The sequence below is a fragment of the Antechinus flavipes genome, chromosome 1 (genome assembly GCF_016432865.1).
Source record: "Antechinus flavipes isolate AdamAnt ecotype Samford, QLD, Australia chromosome 1, AdamAnt_v2, whole genome shotgun sequence".
Taxonomy (NCBI): domain Eukaryota; kingdom Metazoa; phylum Chordata; class Mammalia; order Dasyuromorphia; family Dasyuridae; genus Antechinus; species Antechinus flavipes.
This window is the reverse complement of record NC_067398.1, coordinates 213100490-213120043: the sequence shown is the minus strand read 5'-3', so window position 1 is coordinate 213120043 and position 19554 is coordinate 213100490. Positions and strand designations below refer to the sequence as shown.

At 34.4% G+C, this 19554-nt stretch overlaps 1 protein-coding gene across 2 annotated transcripts in view; it reads left to right on the top strand.

Annotated features, from left to right (window-relative positions):
- The window catches only part of DCAF10 (DDB1 and CUL4 associated factor 10), a 67381-nt gene that overhangs the window by 10777 nt on the left and 37050 nt on the right, over nucleotides 1-19554 (top strand). For both annotated transcript variants that reach the window (XR_007953421.1, XM_051995829.1), the window contains exons 2-3: nucleotides 6288-6401; nucleotides 9915-10112. Coding sequence is in view for 1 of the 2 variants with exons in the window: in XM_051995829.1 (XP_051851789.1) it covers nucleotides 6288-6401; nucleotides 9915-10112 (312 nt within the window). In the remaining variant the exon portion in view is untranslated. The remainder of the gene's footprint in view (nucleotides 1-6287; nucleotides 6402-9914; nucleotides 10113-19554) is intronic.

Genomic DNA, 19554 nt, shown 5'->3' with positions numbered 1-19554 from the left:
CTCCCTAAGAGAGCAAGCAATCCGATATAGACTAAACATGTGCAATTCTTCTATTTCTATATTTGTCATGCTTTGCAAGAAAAATCAGATCAAAAAGGGGAAGAAAAATTTTAAAAAACAGGCAAATGAACAATAACAAAGAAAAATGAAAATATTGTGCTTTGATCCACATTCAGTCCCTATAGTTCTCTCTGGATGGCACTTTCTATCACAAATGTATTGGAATTGCCTTGAATCACCTCATTAGCATTCATTTTTTGTAAGATTTTTATCTCTTCCCTCCCCAAGACAGCAAGCAAGTATATGGGATATACTTGTACAATCATTTTAAACATATTTCTATATTTATCATGTTGTGAAAGAAAAATCAGAAGAAAAAGGAAAAACCATGAGAAAGCAAAAAAAGCCAAAAAAAAAAAAAAAAAAAGGTTGAAAATAGTATCCTTCAATTCAAATTTAATCTCAATAGTTCTCCCCTTTGGGTGGATTTTCCATCTCAAATCTGTTGGAATTGTCTTGGGTCATGATATTACTGAGAAGAACCAAGTCTATCATAGTTGATCACATAATCCTGCTATTACTGTGTATAATGTTCTCCTAGTTCTACTCACTTCACTTAGCATCAGTTCATGTAAGTCTCTCCAGGCTTTTCTGAAATCAACCTGCTTATCATTTCTTATAGAACAATATTTTATTACATTCACATATCATAACTTATTCAGCCATTCTTCAGTTGATGGACATTCATTCAATTTCCAGTTCCTTGCTACCACAAAAAGAACTGCTTATAAATATTTTTGCACATATGAGTTTCTTTCCCTCTTTTATGATTTCTTTGGGATACAGACCCCAAAATAAGACTACTGAATCAAAGGGTATACACAGTTTTAAAACTCTTTGGGCATAATTCTAAACTGCTCTCTAAAATATATAGGTCAGTTCACAACTCTATCAATAATACATTAGTGTCCCAGTTTTCCCACATCCCTGCCAGTCATTATCTTTTCTTGTCATCTTTGCCAGACTAATAGATATGAAGTAGTATCTCAGAGTTGTTTTAATTTGTATTTCTCTAATCAGTAGTGATTTAGCAATTTATCATTTCTTATGACATAATAATATTCTATCACAATCATCTACCACAGCTTATTCAGCTATCCCCCAATTGATGACTATCTCCCCACTATCCAGTTCTTTGTCACCACGAGAGTTTTTAGTACTTCTTCGGGTTTTCAGTGATTTTTCAAATGTCATTGACAGAGTGCCTCAGCAATCATATTTGCCAGTTCTTTCAATGTCAAAAGGTTAAAGGATATGAGCAAAAAATTCTTAGAGAGAAAAGTTGTAAGCTTTTAACAACCATTTGAAAGATTTTTCCCAGTCATTAATACGAGAAATGAAAATCAAAACATCTATAAGGCTTTTCACTCCCAATATATTTGGAGATGGAAAAGAAAAGGGAAAAATAAATGTTTTAGAGACTAAGAAAGAGCCATAATGAAGTACTGCTAGTGAGGCTATATATTGAACTGAAAAACTATATGGGATTGTTCTAAGAAAGTGACTAAAATGTCCATTGCCCTTTAACCCAGAAATTCTACTACTAGACATATAATTCAATAAAATCCAAAGATAAAAAGTAAGTCCCAATATATACCAAAACTATTTTTTAAAGCAGTACTTTTTGTAGTAGCAAAAAATTAGAAACAAATGTAGATACCTAATGCTTGGGAGATGGCTGGGCAGACTTAGTAAATTCTTAGTAAATAGAATATTATTTCATCCCAAAAAATGATGAATATGAAGAATACAGGGAAACATGGGAAGACATAAATGAGCTGAATCCGATACAAAATGAAATAAACAGAATTAGGAAAACAATCCCTTGCCATTCCCTATGCCCCAAACTTTTTCCATCCTTCTTTCAGGTACCTGTCTCATCTTTCTCAAGGAGGACTTCCATTTTGAGATTGCCTTCAGTTTATCCTCTATTTTTATGTGTAAATAATTCCTATTGTTTCCTCCAGAATACTCTGAGCTCCTTTCTGAGTAGGGACTGTCTTTTCCTTTTTTTTATACCCTTAGATTACTTAGCATTGTGCCTGTTACACGATAGTAATAAATGGCTTCTTGACCAGACTTTACAATGATTATCACATTATAAAATGGAAAACAAGTAAATTAAAAAATAAACGTGAACACATTTTTAAAAAATAAAAGGAATGCTGTGTAATTATGATGACCAAGATTGCTTCTTTTTTTCTTCTTTTTTTTAAAAGCTTTTTATTTACAAAACATGTGCATCGGTAATTTTTCAACATTGACCCTTGCAAAACCTTCTGTTCCAGCTTTTCCCCTCCTTTCTCCTACTCCTTCCCCTAGATGGCAGATAGTCCAATACATGTTAAATATGTTAAAGTATATGTTAAATCCTATATATATATATATATATATATATATATATATATATATATATACACACATATTTATACAGTTACAAGATTGCTTTTTTATTTTTTATTTTTTAAAATTTTTTTATTTTTTTAATAACTTTTTATTGATAGAACTCATGCCAGGGTAATTTTTTACAACATTATCCCTTGCATTCACTTCTGTTCCGATTTTTCCCCTCCCTCCCTCCCCCCCTCCCCCAGATGGCAAGCAATCCTTTACATGTTGAATAGGTTACAGTATATCCTGGATACAATATAAGTGTGCAGAATTGAACAGTTTTCTTGTTGCACAGGGAGAATTGAATTCAGAAGGTATAAATAATCCGGGAAGAAAAACAAAAATGCAAGCAGTTTATATTCATCTCCCAGTGTTCTTTCTTTGGGTGTAGCTGCTTCTGCCCATCTTTGATCAATTAAAGCTCTCTTTATCGAAGAGATCCACTTCCATCAGAATACATCCTCAAACAGTATCATTGTTGAGGTATATAATGATCTCCTGGTTCTGCTCATTTCACTTAGCACAAGATTGCTTTTTTAGAAGAGATGAGAGAATTAATCTCTCCTATCTTCTTTGTGAAGGTTGGGGAAAAGTGGATCGTATATTGCATATATTCTCAGAATTAGTTGTTTCATTGCTTGGTTTTATTGAACCACTTCCCCTCTTCCCATCCTCTCATCCCTGTTTTTTAAATTCTTTGTAACAGGATAACTCTCTAGTATGTAAGGGAAGAGGACTCTTTTTGGAAGTGAAAATGATATGAAAACAAAAGACAAATAAAAATTTTAAACCATTTTGTTCTTAATTATAGTTGTAAAAGTTATAACTGTTATACGTTTTCCTCCATTTTTTTTTTTTTTTGGTATTGATTTTAAAAAACATCTTTTAAGTCACCACTTTGTCCCTGTTATTCATTTTGCATGTGTTAAGTTCTTCTTAGCACGTTCCTAAAAATTCCTTCTTTCCCCTTTTGCTTTGAATACCCATCTCTTCTCTCTTGTGGGGTGTGGAGTTGAGTCATTGTGAGTCAGAATGAGACCTAAAATTCAAGCCTATGAAAGTTGTTTGCATGGGCCTTTGACATTGGCTAGGGGTACAGATTCAAGTAGAAAGCTTTAAATATTTCTGTGTGCCTGTGTTATTTCATGATGCTTTTTACCTTGTGAGATGTTTCTATGTTCTTGAGTTGTAGCTTTGATGTAGAGCCAGAATTATAATTAGCCCATCTAGCTGCTGTCAGTAACTAATCCTTTCATTCTGTCTCCTTTGTCAAAGAGGTAGGCCAGTCTCTGAGACTGTCTTGATTAGCATATCTTCAGACAAGTCAGACCTGGTCAGTCATTAAACTCCACTTGGCTCCTGATCCCTCCCTGACCTCTCCCTAGGTCCTCCTCAAATTCTCCTCAACTCTTCCCCTTATGAAACAGACCCTGCCCTTGCTTCTCTTCTTCCCTGAGTCTTTAAAATTTTTCTGAACCTTGGAAGAACATTGCTTAATTATCTATGATTCTGTCTGTCTTAATCATATTTGGTTGAGTTTGGGAGCTATTTCACGTAATAAATGTCAACTTTGTGCTGTGATAAATATGATTTCTTCATGTCTTAAATCATTCTCCTAAAATTACTATTTAATAAACGGCCTTTTTGTTCTGCCAACTTTAGCTGTGGTCATATTTAGTACATATTTCTTTTTCTGAGGCTGGGGCATTAGAGGATATGGAAAACAAGTATGAGTATTGTATATATCTCACTATTCATTATTTGTGTCCTTGCAGTTATGTTTTATTTTTATTTGAACCCATGATTTCTTAGGAAGAAAATCCTTCTGCCACTGCAGATCAGCAGTTCTGTAATTTGAAGTTTTAGATTATTACCTGGGAGCACTGACTGACAAGTTGTGATTTTTCCCAAATGATATAGCCACTATGTCTTGGAGATGGAAACCTATGTGCTCTGGATTTAGAGACCAACTCTATCTGATTACCTAATCTTGTGATTGCTAAGGAAACAAAATTTGATATAACACGAAATTATTCACTAGTGAACTATTTGTAAAATTTGTCCTCGTTTTGTCTCTCTAACACTGATGTTTCTTTGTACCTATTCTTGCTCCTTAAGAATTTCTTTGGTCTTTGTCTCACTGAATATCTAGCTCCACTGTAAGGAAAAATGATTTGAATATTAAAGGACTTTTGAGGAAATTGATAAAGCCCTTCTAAATATTTTTGCAGTGGCTCTGTTCTATAAATACCAAAAACGAAGTAAAGGATATATTATCATACTATTGTATAATTTTGTGAATAAACTGTAACATAAATATCAATCCTTGTTATTCTTTGTTTTAAGAATTAGCACATTGCAAAGGCATGGAGAAAGGAGATGGAATGTACTGTTTGAGGACCAAAGAGAAAGGCTTGGGGAATTCCGGATTATGGAGGGGAACAATGAAGTTAGATAGGTTGGAGCCAGACTGTGCATAGCTTTAAAAGCTAAACAGAAGAGAGGCAATAGAAAGTCATTGGAATATAGAGTGGGACAATGACATGGTCAGACTGACCCTTAAGGAAAATCACTTTGGCTTGATTGTAGATGTTGGACTGAAATTGGAAAGAGATGAGTTAGGAAACTAATTAGGAGGATATTGCAATCATATAGGAGGGCATTGAGGGCCTAAACTCAGGAGGTAGCTGTGTGAAGCAAAATAGGGGTGAGAGATGTTGTGGAGGCAGAACCGGTTAAGATTTGGCACTGATTGGTTATATGAGATGATAGAATATGAGTTGAGTATAATGCCAAAGTTATGGACTTGTAAAAATGGTACTGCCTTCTATAGAAATAAGAAGTTTGGAAGAAGGCTAGGTTTAAAAGGAAAGCTACTTGATCTGGTTTTTTTATAAGTGAGCCTGCAGAATATCCAGTTTGAAGTATCTAAGAGGAAATTAATGATTTGGGATTGAAGCTCAGGGACAATACTGAGTTTGGGTATTTAGATTTGTAATCAGTATAGAGATAATACTTACGCCAGTGGGAGCTGATGAGGTTACCAAAGGGAGTAATGTGAGAAAAATTTGAGGAATTCCCATAGTTAGGGTTTATGATCTCGAGATGAACCAGAAAAAGAGACTAAGACAAAGCATTTAGACATGTTAAGAGGAGAATCAAGAAAGAATAGTTTCAGAAAGGCCCAGAGAGAAGAGACTTCAAAAAAAGAAGGTGGTTAACAGTATTAAATGCAGCATTGGAAGGATAAAGTCTGAGAAAAGACCATCAAATCCTGCAGTTAAGAGATCATTGGTAACTTTGGAGAGAGCTGAGATGAGAAGTCATATTTTAAACAATTATTGTTTTAAACCTATGTAATTATTACATAATTATTATTCTTTGAACACTTACATATATAGATAGGCAACAAGTATATAAACTTTTTGATCCAATTTAAATAAATAGACTTTGTGGATAGTGTTTAAGATCAGTTTATCAACTTAGCTTATCTAAAATGGTAGAAATATATGTTCAAAAGTGTATTTTTCCTAATATTTTAATGTGCTTATGTGAAATAAAGCATACCTCTGAAAATACTGCCTATTTTATAGTATCACTTATTTTCTTTTTAGCATTTTTCACCTTGTAATCATCTGTGATGGAAGGCTATAAAATAAATATTAATAAACATTTTTGTAAACTGAATATTGATATTTGGGTCTTGGTAAATGTTGAATTTAGGAATTGAATGTAAAATGCATATGAGTAAGCATAGTTTCACTGAAAAGAATAAGACTTTATTAACTAAAGGAAATAATAGGAAGCTTAAAAAAATAATATTTACTTTCTTTTAGGTCAGTGTTGACAGTTGCTTGTGAACAGACTGAAGTTCTTCTTTTTGACCCCATATCTTCGAAGCATATAAAAACGCTTTCTGAAGCTCATGAAGACTGTGTAAATAATATCAGGTTAGTAATTTCTTTAGTAGAAAATTATAAAAACTCAGCATGGCCTTAAAATGTTATATTTTGCATAGTGTTTAAAACATATGATGTCTCATTTTTGGATATCATTAATAAATCTTTGAATTTTTCAGATAAACATTCTCTTGGAAATGAAAACTTTTAAATCCACATACACATGTATCTCTCTATCTTAGTTATAACATATATCTGCATAATATATGTGTGTGTGTATAAATATATATATAACATATATTTATGTGTGTGTGTACCTATACATCTCTGTCTCTATCTTTTGAGAATGTATTTTGTGCTTCCTTACGTATTTAAGTGTTATTTTTTTTGCTGAGGCAATTGGGGTTAAGTAACTTGCCCAGGGTCACATAGATAGGAAGCATTAAGTGTCTGAGGTCAGATTTGGACTCAGGTCCTCCTGACTTCAGGATTGATGCTCTATCTACTATGCCACTTAGTTGCCCCCATACATAAGTGTTTTAATGTGATTTAAAATTGTCTCTTTTTTTTGACTCATTATGATTTACACTTATATTGTTTTACAATATAATGATGATCTTTGGCATTTTCACATATGTATAAGGGTGTGTGTGTGTGTGTGTGTGTGTGTGTGTGTTTGGTTAGCCCTATTCTGTATTTTTTTGCTTCCTTTTATTTACTTTTAGTAGTTTTCTATCTGGATATCTGAGTCAATAAGCCTGTTCTAGCTTCATTTATTGTGCCTTTTCTAAAACTGGAAAAACAGATAACCAAGTTATCTTTATTTAGCATTGAAAAGGATCTTTCCATTCTTCTTGTACAAGTTCTTCATTTTACAGATGTGAAAATTGAGCCCCATTGAGTTGAAGCTACTTACGCAAAGTCACACAGCTAATCATTGGCAGGCAGAACTAGAGCTCATAACTCATAATCTTTTTGTACTATCACATTTGTAAAATTTATGTGTTTGTTTTGTAAATCTGCTCCAATTGAGCAAAAGTTCTACTGTGATGAAAATACATGAGTTTCCTGTCAGGGTTTAGCCATCAGAGGTTTGAGCTTATTTGCCCACTATTAAAGAAAGTTGAAGTTGCTTGGATAAGTGACATCTGGTTAAGTCAGGTGTTACTGTGTAGATTTTGGGAATTTTACAAAAATGTTATGATCATCTTGCAGTCTCCTCTTTTTGTTTGTTTCTGGTGGTAGAAAAAAGACACTTAAATTGCACTCCCTATAATAACTGTGTACTCTTGAAATCCAGCTGGTTTTTACATGGTAATTTGATGTTAAATTGATTCTTGTAGTATTGTATTTTTTTTCCTTAATGCTTTCTTGAAGAGTACATATGAATTTTTATAGGTTTCAGAATGTTAGGGATTCATGATTTGTGTTTTGAAGTAAATTATACTCTTGTTAAGGCTAGTATTTCTAGAATTTTAAATGTTTGAAGTATAGTTTTTTTCTTTTTTATATTTTTCTTTATGATTAAGCTCATGCTTAACTATGCAATATTTTTGTCATGAGTATTGAAACTAATACATCTCAGATATATTTTTCAAAGGATTCAACTTTGTAGAAAAGATGAATTGAGAAAAAAGGCAAGGTGTTTTAGGCAAGGTATTTTATCCTATTTAAGCTATTGCAGTTGCCAATTAATAGAACATTCAAGACAATTTAAGATGTTGCCAAAGCTTTACTATATTGTAGGATCTTACATTGTTTGTACCTAGGTATCTTTGTGGATATGTAGGTGGATTTTTGATGTAATAGAACTGAACTGGGGTTTCTCCAGGTATGTATGAGTGATTAAGGAGTGTTCAGGACTCTTTTTTTTTTTTTCCTAGTGAGTTATCTGCTTTAGTATATCTTCTTGGAATTAACTTACTGTGGTAGGTTATAGGTTTCCCAGTTGTCTTTTAAGATTTATTTTTTTGGGGAGGGGGATCTACATTGAGCTCTTCATTTGAAAGAGAGCTAACTTGGCAGAGAGAGAAGAAGGGCTGATTGTCTGAAATTTTTGTATTTTTGTCTCCTACATTTTGTAGCTCATTAGGACTTCTAGTAATGAAAAGTTATCTTAGAGTCAGTGAACATGTGGCTGCTATATATTTACTTATGGGCAGTTGTCAAAAAAAATTACAGTAGAATAAAAGATAACTAGAGAAATACATTTTTGTAGCTTTTCTCTACCTGTCATCGTTAGTAAAATGGATGGATAAGGGAGAAAAGGGAGTCTTATGATTCATCAATAAACATGGTTTGTTTGTGTTTTTTGATTTTGGGTTTTTTTAAATCCATGTTATCTTTATTTTACATTACCAGGAAGAATCTAATAAGAGTTGGCTATAGAATCGGAGATTATAGTCACTATTACATGAAAAGTTCTTTTTCATTCAGAGATTAGTATTTCCCAAAAATGAATTGTTGCAAATTCCCAGTATGTATTTTGTAATTAGAACTTTTATATCTGATAGATGCTTTTTCCTTACATTGATTAATCATGTGAGAGAAGGAAAATTCTCCTGCTAGTATGTTTTATTGTTTTAGGGAAGGGTAATGGAAAAGTTTTCCATAGTTTGAACCTGCACCGTTGTTCAGTTCTAACATTCCTTGTTTGTAGGAGTTTTTCTGAAATCTGTTACTCCTTAAAGGTCTTTTATGATTAAGTAGATATGGGAATGGTGGATTATAACTTTCAAATTCAGAGTTTCAGCTTATTTTAGGGGGAATCCTGATACTTGAATGCCCTTTTAGGGTTGCTCACTTCCTATTGTACTTTTGGGAATATGTTTTTAGGGAGGGAAAATAGTAAACATATTAGTAAACATCAGAATACATTATTTTAAAAATATTATTATTTTGAATTAGATACTTCAATGATAAAATATTGCCAAATAGTAAAGAAGGAGATATATTTGGGATATATTTCCATTCAATGAAGTTTTATTAAAAATTAATGCAGTTTTAAAATCCATTTTATCAAAATTAAAGAAAAAAATTAAAAATGAGTTATTGTATAGTAGTGGAGATCCTTTGGATTAGGAATCAGTATTGTAATGCAGGTGTTGGGAATTGGGCTTTTGTAAATCTTAAAAGATCATGTAAATGTGAATTTTTATTATGATGATTATTATAAAATTCTAATTCTAAAATTCTCTTATTTAGTTGGTCAAAAATTATTTCTTATTACTCTTTGATGAAATACATTGAATCTGCCGCTTGGTAATTTTTACTACTAGTGCTTATAAATGAATTTACTTCTATAAAAGAAAAGACTTATTTACCATTGTAAATGTTTTTTTTTTCCCTCTGGTTTGTTCTATATGTAAACTTGGGCAAATCAATTTCTCTAACATATATGTGAGAAAATATTTTGTGACTGAATTTTTATTTTATTTTATTCATTTATTTATTTTTGCTATTCTTATGTGAGGTTGATGATGAGGTTGTTGTGATAATACTCCTGACTGTATTTTATTTATTAAGAGAGGGACTAAATTGATTTTCCCTTTTTCTTTTTGGTAGGTTTCTGGATAATAGACTGTTTGCAACATGCTCTGATGACACTACAATAGCCCTTTGGGATCTGAGAAAATTAAATTCAAAAGTGTGCACTTTACATGGTCATACTAGTTGGGTGAAGAACATTGAATATGACACTAATACAAGACTCTTAGTTACATCAGGATTCGATGGAAATGTCATCATTTGGGACACTAACAGGTTTGTGAGGAGGGGAACAGAGGAAGCTGTGAATAAATTCATCTCTTTGTTTATAAATCTTTAGAACAGAGGGTAACAATAACAAGGTAAAAAATCTACATGATGAGACTATAATTTGCTGTCTCCTTGTCACTTCTTATATATGAAGAATTTTGAAAAACATAGCAAAACTTAAATAGATTAATAAATGACTACAAAATGAGTGATTAAAAGAAGTTTTTAAATAATTCTCTATTTACATTTGAAGTGCATTACAGTAATAGATCACTTCTCTAGTATCGTACAGGTGCTTTTTACCTAAAATAGACTTCTATGAAGAATGCTTTCTCTTGAGTTTTTCTAGTCTAACTTACTATTTATAATGCAATTTTTAACTTGAATTTCCTTGTGCTAAAATATTAGTTGTCAATTGAAAGGACTTTTTCATTTAAAAAACTTTATTTACAATATGCTGTTATTATAAAGAGAAATAGCATGGCATTGTGGATAGAGAACTGACTTTTAAGCCAGAAAGATCCTGCCTCTGACTTATACTGCCAAGTTACTTTTCTTCTTTGTCCTGGGCAACTCTCTAAGATTCCTATTTGCAAATAAAGTGCCAGCTTGCATTAGTAGAGGAAGTTTCCTCATCAAGGAAGATTTCAAACCAGTGAAATCACAGGTGTAGTCCTTAATCCCTATAATACTTGACATGGCAAGGCCAGAGAACAAATGGTATAGTGAAATTTTGTAAATGTTTCATTGTCTAACCCATTTATAATGTGTGATTGATTGATTGATTGATTTTTTTTTAAATAGCTTTTTATTTACAAGTTATATGCATGGGTAATTTTACAGCATTGACAATTGCCAAACCTTTTGTTCCAATTTTTCTCCTCCTTCCCCCAATCCCCTCTCTAGATGGCAGGATGACCAGTAGATGTTAAATCTATTAAAGTATATATTTTGCTGTACAAAAAGAATCGGACTCTGAAATATTGTACAATTAGCCTGTGGAGGAAATCCAAAGTGCAGGCAGGCAAAAATAGAGAGATTGGGAATTCCATGTAATGGTTCTCAGTCATCTCCCAGAGTTCTTTTGCTGGGCGTAGCTGGTTCAGTTCATTACTGCTCCCTTGGAACTGATTTGGTTCATCTCATTGCTGAAGATGGCCAGGTCCATCAGAATTGATCATCATATAGTATTGTTGTTGAAGTATATAATGATCTCCTGACCTTGCTTGTTTCACTCAGCATCAGTTCCTGTAAGTCTCTCCAGGCCTTTCTGAAATCATCCTGTTGGTCATTTCTTACCGAACAATAATATTCCATAATATTCATATACCACAATTTATTCAGCCATTTTCCAATTGATGGTCATCTACTCAGTTTCCAGTTTCTGACCACTACAAAGAGGGCTGCTACAAACATTGGTGCACATACAGATCCTGTTCCCTTTTTTATGATCTCTTTGGGATATAAGTCTAGTAGTAACACTGCTGGATCAAAGGGTATGCACAGTTTGATAATTTTTTGAGCATAGTTCCAGATAGCTCCATAATGGTTGGATGTATTCACAATTCCACCAACAATGTATTAGTGTCCCTGTTTTCCCACATCCCCTCCAATATTCATCATTATCTTTCCCTGTCGTTCTAGCCAGTCTGACAGGTGTGTAGTGGTATCTCAGAGTTGTCTTAATTTGCATATCATGTGTGATTTAAAAAAAAAAAAAGATACTGCCCCTAGTATAATGATGCACACCGGTGATATCAAACTGAAATAGAAGTGGGATCCACTAAACTGTACTTAAGGATCCCTGCAGACCATATTTTGACATAATGTTTTTTAAATTTCCATTTATTTTGTTAAATATTTCACATTTACATTTTAATCTGTTTTGGGGTATTAAACATTTGGGAGTATTTGGAAACTTTTAATATTGCATACTTTTCATCAACACTGATCTTCCCCTTTAGAGTAGAGGTCCTTAACCTGACGTTTGCAGACCTTTTTAAAAAATATATTTTATAGAATATAATTGGTTTCTTTTTATAACTCAGTGTCTTTTATTTTATGCATCTAAAAATTTTATTCTGAGAGGGACTCAATAGACTTCAAAAGGCTGCCAAAAGTTCAAATACAAAAATTAAGAAACTCTGCTTTAGTATGATGATACGAACCATTTTAACATGTTAGATTGGATGTTTGCTGCAAGTCTATGATATATGTATGAATCAGTGTTAGCAAACAAGGAAATTGTCATTTCAGTATTCTGATTTCCTGGATGTGGCTACCATATCCACTGGTATAGTTTATAGCTTGCTATCCTTAGAAAATAGTTTCATGAGTAATTATGACTAATTAAAGAGTTGTCACAGTAGTGCACTGCTGTTTATTTTTTATCAAGGCAGTCTTCTGTAATGGAAAGAGCATTAAGCTAGCAGTCTAAAGATTTGAGTTTTGTCAAACAGGTAATCATAAGTACAATACCTAATTTTCTTGGAATTAATTTCTTTTTTTTTTTAATTTTTATTTAATAATTACTTTATATTGACACTCGTTTTTGTTCCAATTTTTTTTTCCCTCCCTCCCTCCACCCCCTCCCCTAGATGGCAAGCAGTCCTTTATATGTTGGATATGTTGCAGTATATCCTAGATACAATATATGTTTGCAGAACTGAACAGTTCTCTTGTTGCATAGGGAGAATGGGATTCAGAAGGTATAAATAACCCGGGTAGAAAAACAAAAATGCAGATAGTTCACATTCGTTTCCCAGTGTTCTTTCTTTGGGTGTAGCTGCTTTTGTCCGTCATTTATCAATTGAAACTCAGGTCTCTTTGTCAAAGAAATCCCCTTCCATCAAAATATGTCCTCATACAATATCGTTGTCGAAGTGTATAATGATCTCCTGGTTCTGCTCATTTCACTTAGCATCAGTTCATGTAAGTCTCGCCAATCCTCTCTGTATTCATCCTGCTGGTCATTTCTTACAGAACAATAATATTCCATAACATTCATATACCACAATTTACCCAGCCATTCTCCAATTGATGGGCATCCATTCATTTTCCAGTTTCTAGCCACTACAAACAGGGCTGTTACAAACATTTTGGCACATACAGGTCCCTTTCCCTTCTTTAGTATTTCTTTGGGATATAAGCCCAATAGAAACACTGCTGGATCAAAGGGTATGCACAATTTGATAATTTTTTGGGCATAATTCCAGATTTCTCTCCAGAATGGTTGGATTCGTTCAAACTCCACCAACAATGCAATAGTGTCCCAGTTTTCCCGCATCCCCTCCAACATTCATCATTATTTTTTCCTGTCATCTTAGCCAATCTGACAGGTGTGTAGTGGTATCTCAGAGTTGTCTTAATTTGCATTTCTCTGATCAATAATGATTTGGAACACTCTTTCATATGAGTGGTAATAGTTTCAATTTCATCCTCTGAAAATTGTCTGTTCATATCCTTTGACCATTTATCAATTGGAGAATGGCTTGATTTCTTATAAATTTGAGTCAGTTCTCTATATATTTTGGAAATGAGGCCTTTATCAGAACCTTTAACTGTGAAAATGTTTTCCCAGTTTGTTGCTTCCCTTCTAATCTTGTTTGCATTAGTTTTGTTTGTACAAAGGCTTTTTAATTTGATCTTACTGGGAAAGGTTCCAGTTTTTCCCCATTGCATATGATGCTTACTGATGGTTTTAAATATATGCTCCTGACTATTTTAAGGAAAAGTCCATTTATTCCTATGCTCTCAAGTGTTTTTATTAGGAATGGATGTTGGATTTTATCAAATGCTTTTTCTGCATCTATTGAGATGATCATGTGGTTTTTGTTTGTTTGGTTATTGATATAGTCAATTATGCTAATAGTTTTCCTAATATTGAACCAGCCCTGCATTCCTGGTATAAATCCTACTTGGTCATAGTGTATTATCCTGGTGACAATTTTCTGTAATCTTTTTGCTAATATTTTATTTAAGATTTTAGCATCAATATTCATTAGGGAGATTGGTCTATAATTTTCTTTCTCTGTTTTCAGCCTACCTGGTTTAGGTATCAGTACCATATCTGTGTCATAAAAGGAGTTTGGTAGGACTCCTTCAATCCCTATTTTTTCAAATAGTTTATATAACATTGGAGTTAATTGTTCTTTAAATGTTTGGTAGAATTCACATGTAAATCCATCTGGTCCTGGGGATTTTTTCTTAGGGAGTTGATTGATAGTTTGTTCTATTTCTTTTTCTGAGATGGGACTGTTTAGGATATTTACTTCTTCCTCTGTTAGTTTGGGCAAGCTATATTTTTGGAGGTATTTTTCTATTTCATTTAAGTTGTCGAATTTATTGGCATAAAGTTGGGCAAAGTAACTCCTAATTATTGCTCTAATTTCCTCTTCGTTAGTGGCGAGTTCTCCCTTTTCATTTTTAAGACTAACAATTTGATTTTCCTCTTTCCTTTTTTTAATCAGATTTACTAAGGGTTTGTCTATTTTGTTGGTTTTTTCATAGAACCAACTCTTAGTTTTATTAATCAATTCAATAGTTTTTTTACTTTCAATTTTATTGATCTCACCTTTTATTTTTAGAATTTCAAGTTTAGTGTTTGACTGGGGGTTTTTAATTTGTTCCTTTTCTAGCATTTTTAATTGCAAACCCAATTCATTGATCTTCTCTTTCTCTATTTTATACAAATAGGCCTCTAGAGATATGAAATTTCCCCTTATTACCGCTTTGGCTGCATCCCATACATTTTGGTATGATGTCTCATTATTATCGTTTTCTTGGGTGAAGTTATTAATTATGTATATGATTTGCTGTTTCACACAATCATTCTTTAGTATGAGATTATTTAGTTTCCAATTATTTTTTGGTCTACTTCCCCCTGGTTTTTTGTTGAATGTAATTTTCATTGCATCGTGGTCTGAAAAGGATGCATTTACTATTTCTGCCTTACTGCATTTGAGTTTGAGGTTTTTATGTCCTAATATATGGTCAATTTTTGTATAGGTTCCATGAACTGCTGAAAAGAAAGTGTATTCCTTTCTGTCTCCATTACATTTTCTCCAGAGATCTATCATATCTAACTTTTCTAGTATTCTATTTACCTCTTTGACTTCTTTCTTATTTATTTTGTGGTTTGATTTATCTAATTCTGAGAGTGCAAGGTTGAGATCTCCCACTATTATAGTTTTACTGTCTATTTCTTCTTGCAGCTCTCTTAGTTTCTCTTTTAAGAATTTAGATGCTACCCCACTTGGTGCATATATGTTTAATATAGATAGTGCTTCATTATCCATGCTACCCTTTAGCAAGATATAGTGTCCTTCCTTATCTCTTTTAATTAGGTCAATTTTTGCTTTAGCTTGATCTGAGATCAGGATGGCTACCCCTGCTTTTTTGACTTCACCTGAAGCATAGTAGATTTTGCTCCAACCTTTTACCTTTAACCTGCATGTATCTCCCCGCTTCAGGTCTGTTTCCTGTAAACAACATATTGTAGGATTCTGGCTTTTAATCCATTCTGTTAACCGCTTCCTCTTTATGGGGGAGTTTACCCCATTCACATTTATGGTTAGAATGACCAATTCTGTATTACTTGCCATCTTGTTAACCCCGGTTTATGCTTTTCTCCCTTCTTTCCCCTTTCCCCCCCTTCCCAGTATTAAGCTTGTGAGCACCACTTGCTTCTCACAGCCCTCCCTTTTTAGTATCCCTCCCCCCGCCTTAGATTTCCTCCCCCTATCTTACCCCTTTCCCTCCCAGTTCCCGTATTCCCTTCCGCTTAGCTTATTCCTTCCCTTTTCACTTTTCCCTTCTCACTTTTCAATGAGGTGGGAGAAGTTTCACCATAGATTGAATATGTCTTAAGATTTTTCACTTAAAGCCAATTCTGAAGGCAGTAAGATACCCACTATATTCATCCCCCTCCATTCTTTCTCTCAGATATAATAGGTTTCCTATGCCTCTTCATGAGATGTACTACCCCCACTTTTCCCTTTTTCTGATACAATGTCCTTTCCACATCAATTTCTAGAACAAGGTATACATGTATTCTTTATACATCTATATAGTCAAAATATAGTTCCCAAGATTAATCTTTACCTTTTTAGATTTCTCTTGAGTTCTATATTTGTAGATCAAACTTTTTGTTAAGTTCTGGTTTTTTCATCAGAAATAGATGAAATTCGCTTACTTCGTTGAATGTCCATCTTCTTCCCTGGAAAAAGATGCTCATTCTCGCTGGGTAAGTTATTTTTGGTTGCATACCAAGTTCCTTAGCCTTTCGAAAAATCATATTCCAGGCCCTTCGATCCTTTAATGTGGATGCTGCCAGATCCTGGGTGATCCTTATTGTGGCTCCTTGATACTTGAATTGGGTTTTTCTAGCCGCTTGCAATATTTTTTCCTTCATCTGAGGGTTCTGGCATTTGGCCACTATATTCCTTGGTGTTTTGATTTTAGGATCCCTTTCAGTGGGTGATCGATGAATCCTTTCAATGTTTATTTTTTCCTCTGTTCCTATGACTTCTGGGCAGTTCTCTTTGATAATTTCCTGGAAAATAGTGTCCAGGCTCTTTTTTTCATCATGTTTTTCTGGAAGTCCAATGATTCTCAGATTGTCTCTCCTGGATCTGTTTTCCAGGTCTGTTGTCTTCCCCAGAAAGTATTTCACATTTTTCTCCATTGTTTGATTTTTTTGGATTTGCTTGACTGATTCTTCTTGTCTCCTCGAGTCATTCAATTCCACTTGTTCAAGTGGATTTTCAGTGAAGTATTCTCTTCACTCACTTTTTTAAAATCTTTTTCTAATTGTCCAATTGAGTTCTTTTGTTCTGTGGAATTTTTTTCCATTTCGCCAATTTTGTTTTCCAGTTCACCAATCCTATTTTTCAAGGATTTTACTTCTTTATCCACTCTCTCTTTAACTTTCTCCAGGCTCTTTTGCCAAGCCTCCCTCTCCTTTTCCCAAGCTTCCCTCTCCTTTTGCCAAGCCTCACTCTGCTTTCCCCATTTTTCTTCTAGCTCCCTTGTGAGAGCCTTTTTAATCACTTCTATGAGGTTCATCTGTGCTGAGGAACAGACGATCTCCTCCTTTGGGGATTCACCTGGGGACTGCCTGTTTTTAGTCTCCTCAGGATTTAGAGTCTGCTCTCTATCTGTGTAGAAGCTGTCAAGGGTTAAAGTCCTCTTCAGCTTCTTGCTCATTCTGTCTATTAATCAGAGACAAACTACCAAAGAAAAACAGAAAAAACTGGAGTCTTTCTTTGGGGGAGGGGTTGGGTATGTTATCGAGCTTCCTCTACAGACTGCAGGGGGCAGCAGTGAGGCACTAGCAGGACTGTGCTGCGCCTGCGCTCTGAGATCCCAGAGCGTGCTGAGTCACTGAGGGGGGGGAAGGGGGGGGCGGCCAGGTCCCGAGAGACTCCAGCTGTTTGGGGTTGTATTCTTCAGCCCCGGTGTTTTTAGCTTCTCTGCTGGGCTGCTGACTTGCTGCCGGAGCAAAGTATCCAAACCTGTAGCGAAGCTCTCCCCGCAGAGACGGCTGCGATCACTCCCCACCCCCTCTCCAGTCTGCTCCCGTGCTCACTGCCGCTGCCCTCAGCCTGCGCCCGATCTAAAACCGTCCCAGCCCTCCAGTAAAGACAGACCTTTCTTGGTGGATCTCAAGGATGGCTTCTCTTGGTAACTATATGTGGGTTTTTTTCAGTCAAGCATTGATTCAGAGGCTTGTAATGAAGTGGATAGTGAGAGAAAGCGTGGAGCTTATGCAGCTGTGAGCCTCCTCTCCGCCATCTTAACCGGAAGTCCCGGAATTAATTTCTTCATTTGTAAATGGTAATGATGATGTAGAGTCCCATCTTCCTAAAAGGATCAAATGATAAAATATGTCAGTTTGCTGTATTTCAAATATATATGGTAATATCATCATCTTTCTTCTGTGGGTGCATCAAGTATTAAGTGGAACGAATACAGTTTTATCCATTAACCAAAGAAAGTTATAAGTGCATTTAAAGTTTTCTGAAAAACTTATGTTTTTCAAAGCATATGATTTTAGATAGAAATCTGATTGATGTTTTTCACTTTCGTTTTTAATTTAATATTTTTGAATTAGAGCAAATCTTTGAGAAAAAACCATTTTTTAAATTGTGTAAGGAATTAGCAGAATTTCTCAAGTTAATGGAAAATTAAAATTAAACTGACATTTTAATTATTGTTTTAGTCTCTGGATACTCTACTCACTGTATTGGTAGGAATGGTATCAATGTATATATTTCCATAAATCTTTCCTACAGGGTTCACACAGGGAAAGTTATTTCATGAATAGAATTGTTTAGATATTTCATGAATAGAAGATTATCAAGGAGTAGGATTAAGTATAGCAAAATCTTTCTATTCCCACACACCCCCTTTTTCCATACAGATCTAGAAAATTCACTAGATTGAGTCCTGATGAAAAATTCAAGGGGAAAAAAAAAATCACAGTGAGTCATATTTCAGCCCAGGTCTGTATAAGGAGACAGTGAGGTCTGCAGATATTTGAAGATAGGGTTTGACCAGAAGAATTTTGCTTTGGAGCATTCCATTGTGAGGAGAAGAAAAAGGCTGTGCACCAAGGCAAGAGGTCTCAGATTCCTCTCAGAGGGACCTAAACTTGTGTAGGATCAGGAACAGGTACCAGTTGACAGCTCAGGCATTCATTACTCAGTTACAGATCGCAGATCCCAAGGTGGTTAGAAGGGACCTGTGCCTGGAGATGGCATTTCAAAGTGAGGAGCAATTCTCTGTTATATAGAGAAAGGAACAAGTTTAGAAACAGAAAATTGTTGTGTGGCTCTGAGCCACGCAGTAGAGAAGAGATCTTACTTCTAGCTTCCAGCCCATTCTGATACCTACAATGGAATAACTAAGTCAAGAATGCCAGACCAAAGGAAAGCCTGTAGTTTTATCATTCTTAACCAGCAGTGCTTTCCAACATAGCTTATGGTGGCTGATTCCGGCAGCAGTCTACTAGAACTCCAGCCAGGGGCAAACCCAATATCTGAGTCAGGAATTTGAAAAGCCTTCAGCAGAGGGACAGAAATTAGACTTTTCTCTGGTTCATAAAATACTTTGGAAATAGTGGAAGTTTCAGGGCTTCAATCTGAGCTCTTTTTGAAAACATAGAATAACACAATACCTAGTACCCCAAGAAAGTAGTAGGAAGACTAGCCCAGACATTCCTACCAGTATGTTGAACCTAATTTAAAGTCCAGTGTCAAGAAATTGGTTGAAGAATGACCAAACTGACAAAGAATCCCATCATAAAGAGCTATTGTGGTGATGGTGATGCTGAAGACATAAACCCAAAAGAAGAGAATTGTGCTATAAAACATCTATAAGCAAAGCCTCAGAAAAAACACAGATCAACCATAAATTTAACTGGAATTCTTAGAATAGATGAAATATA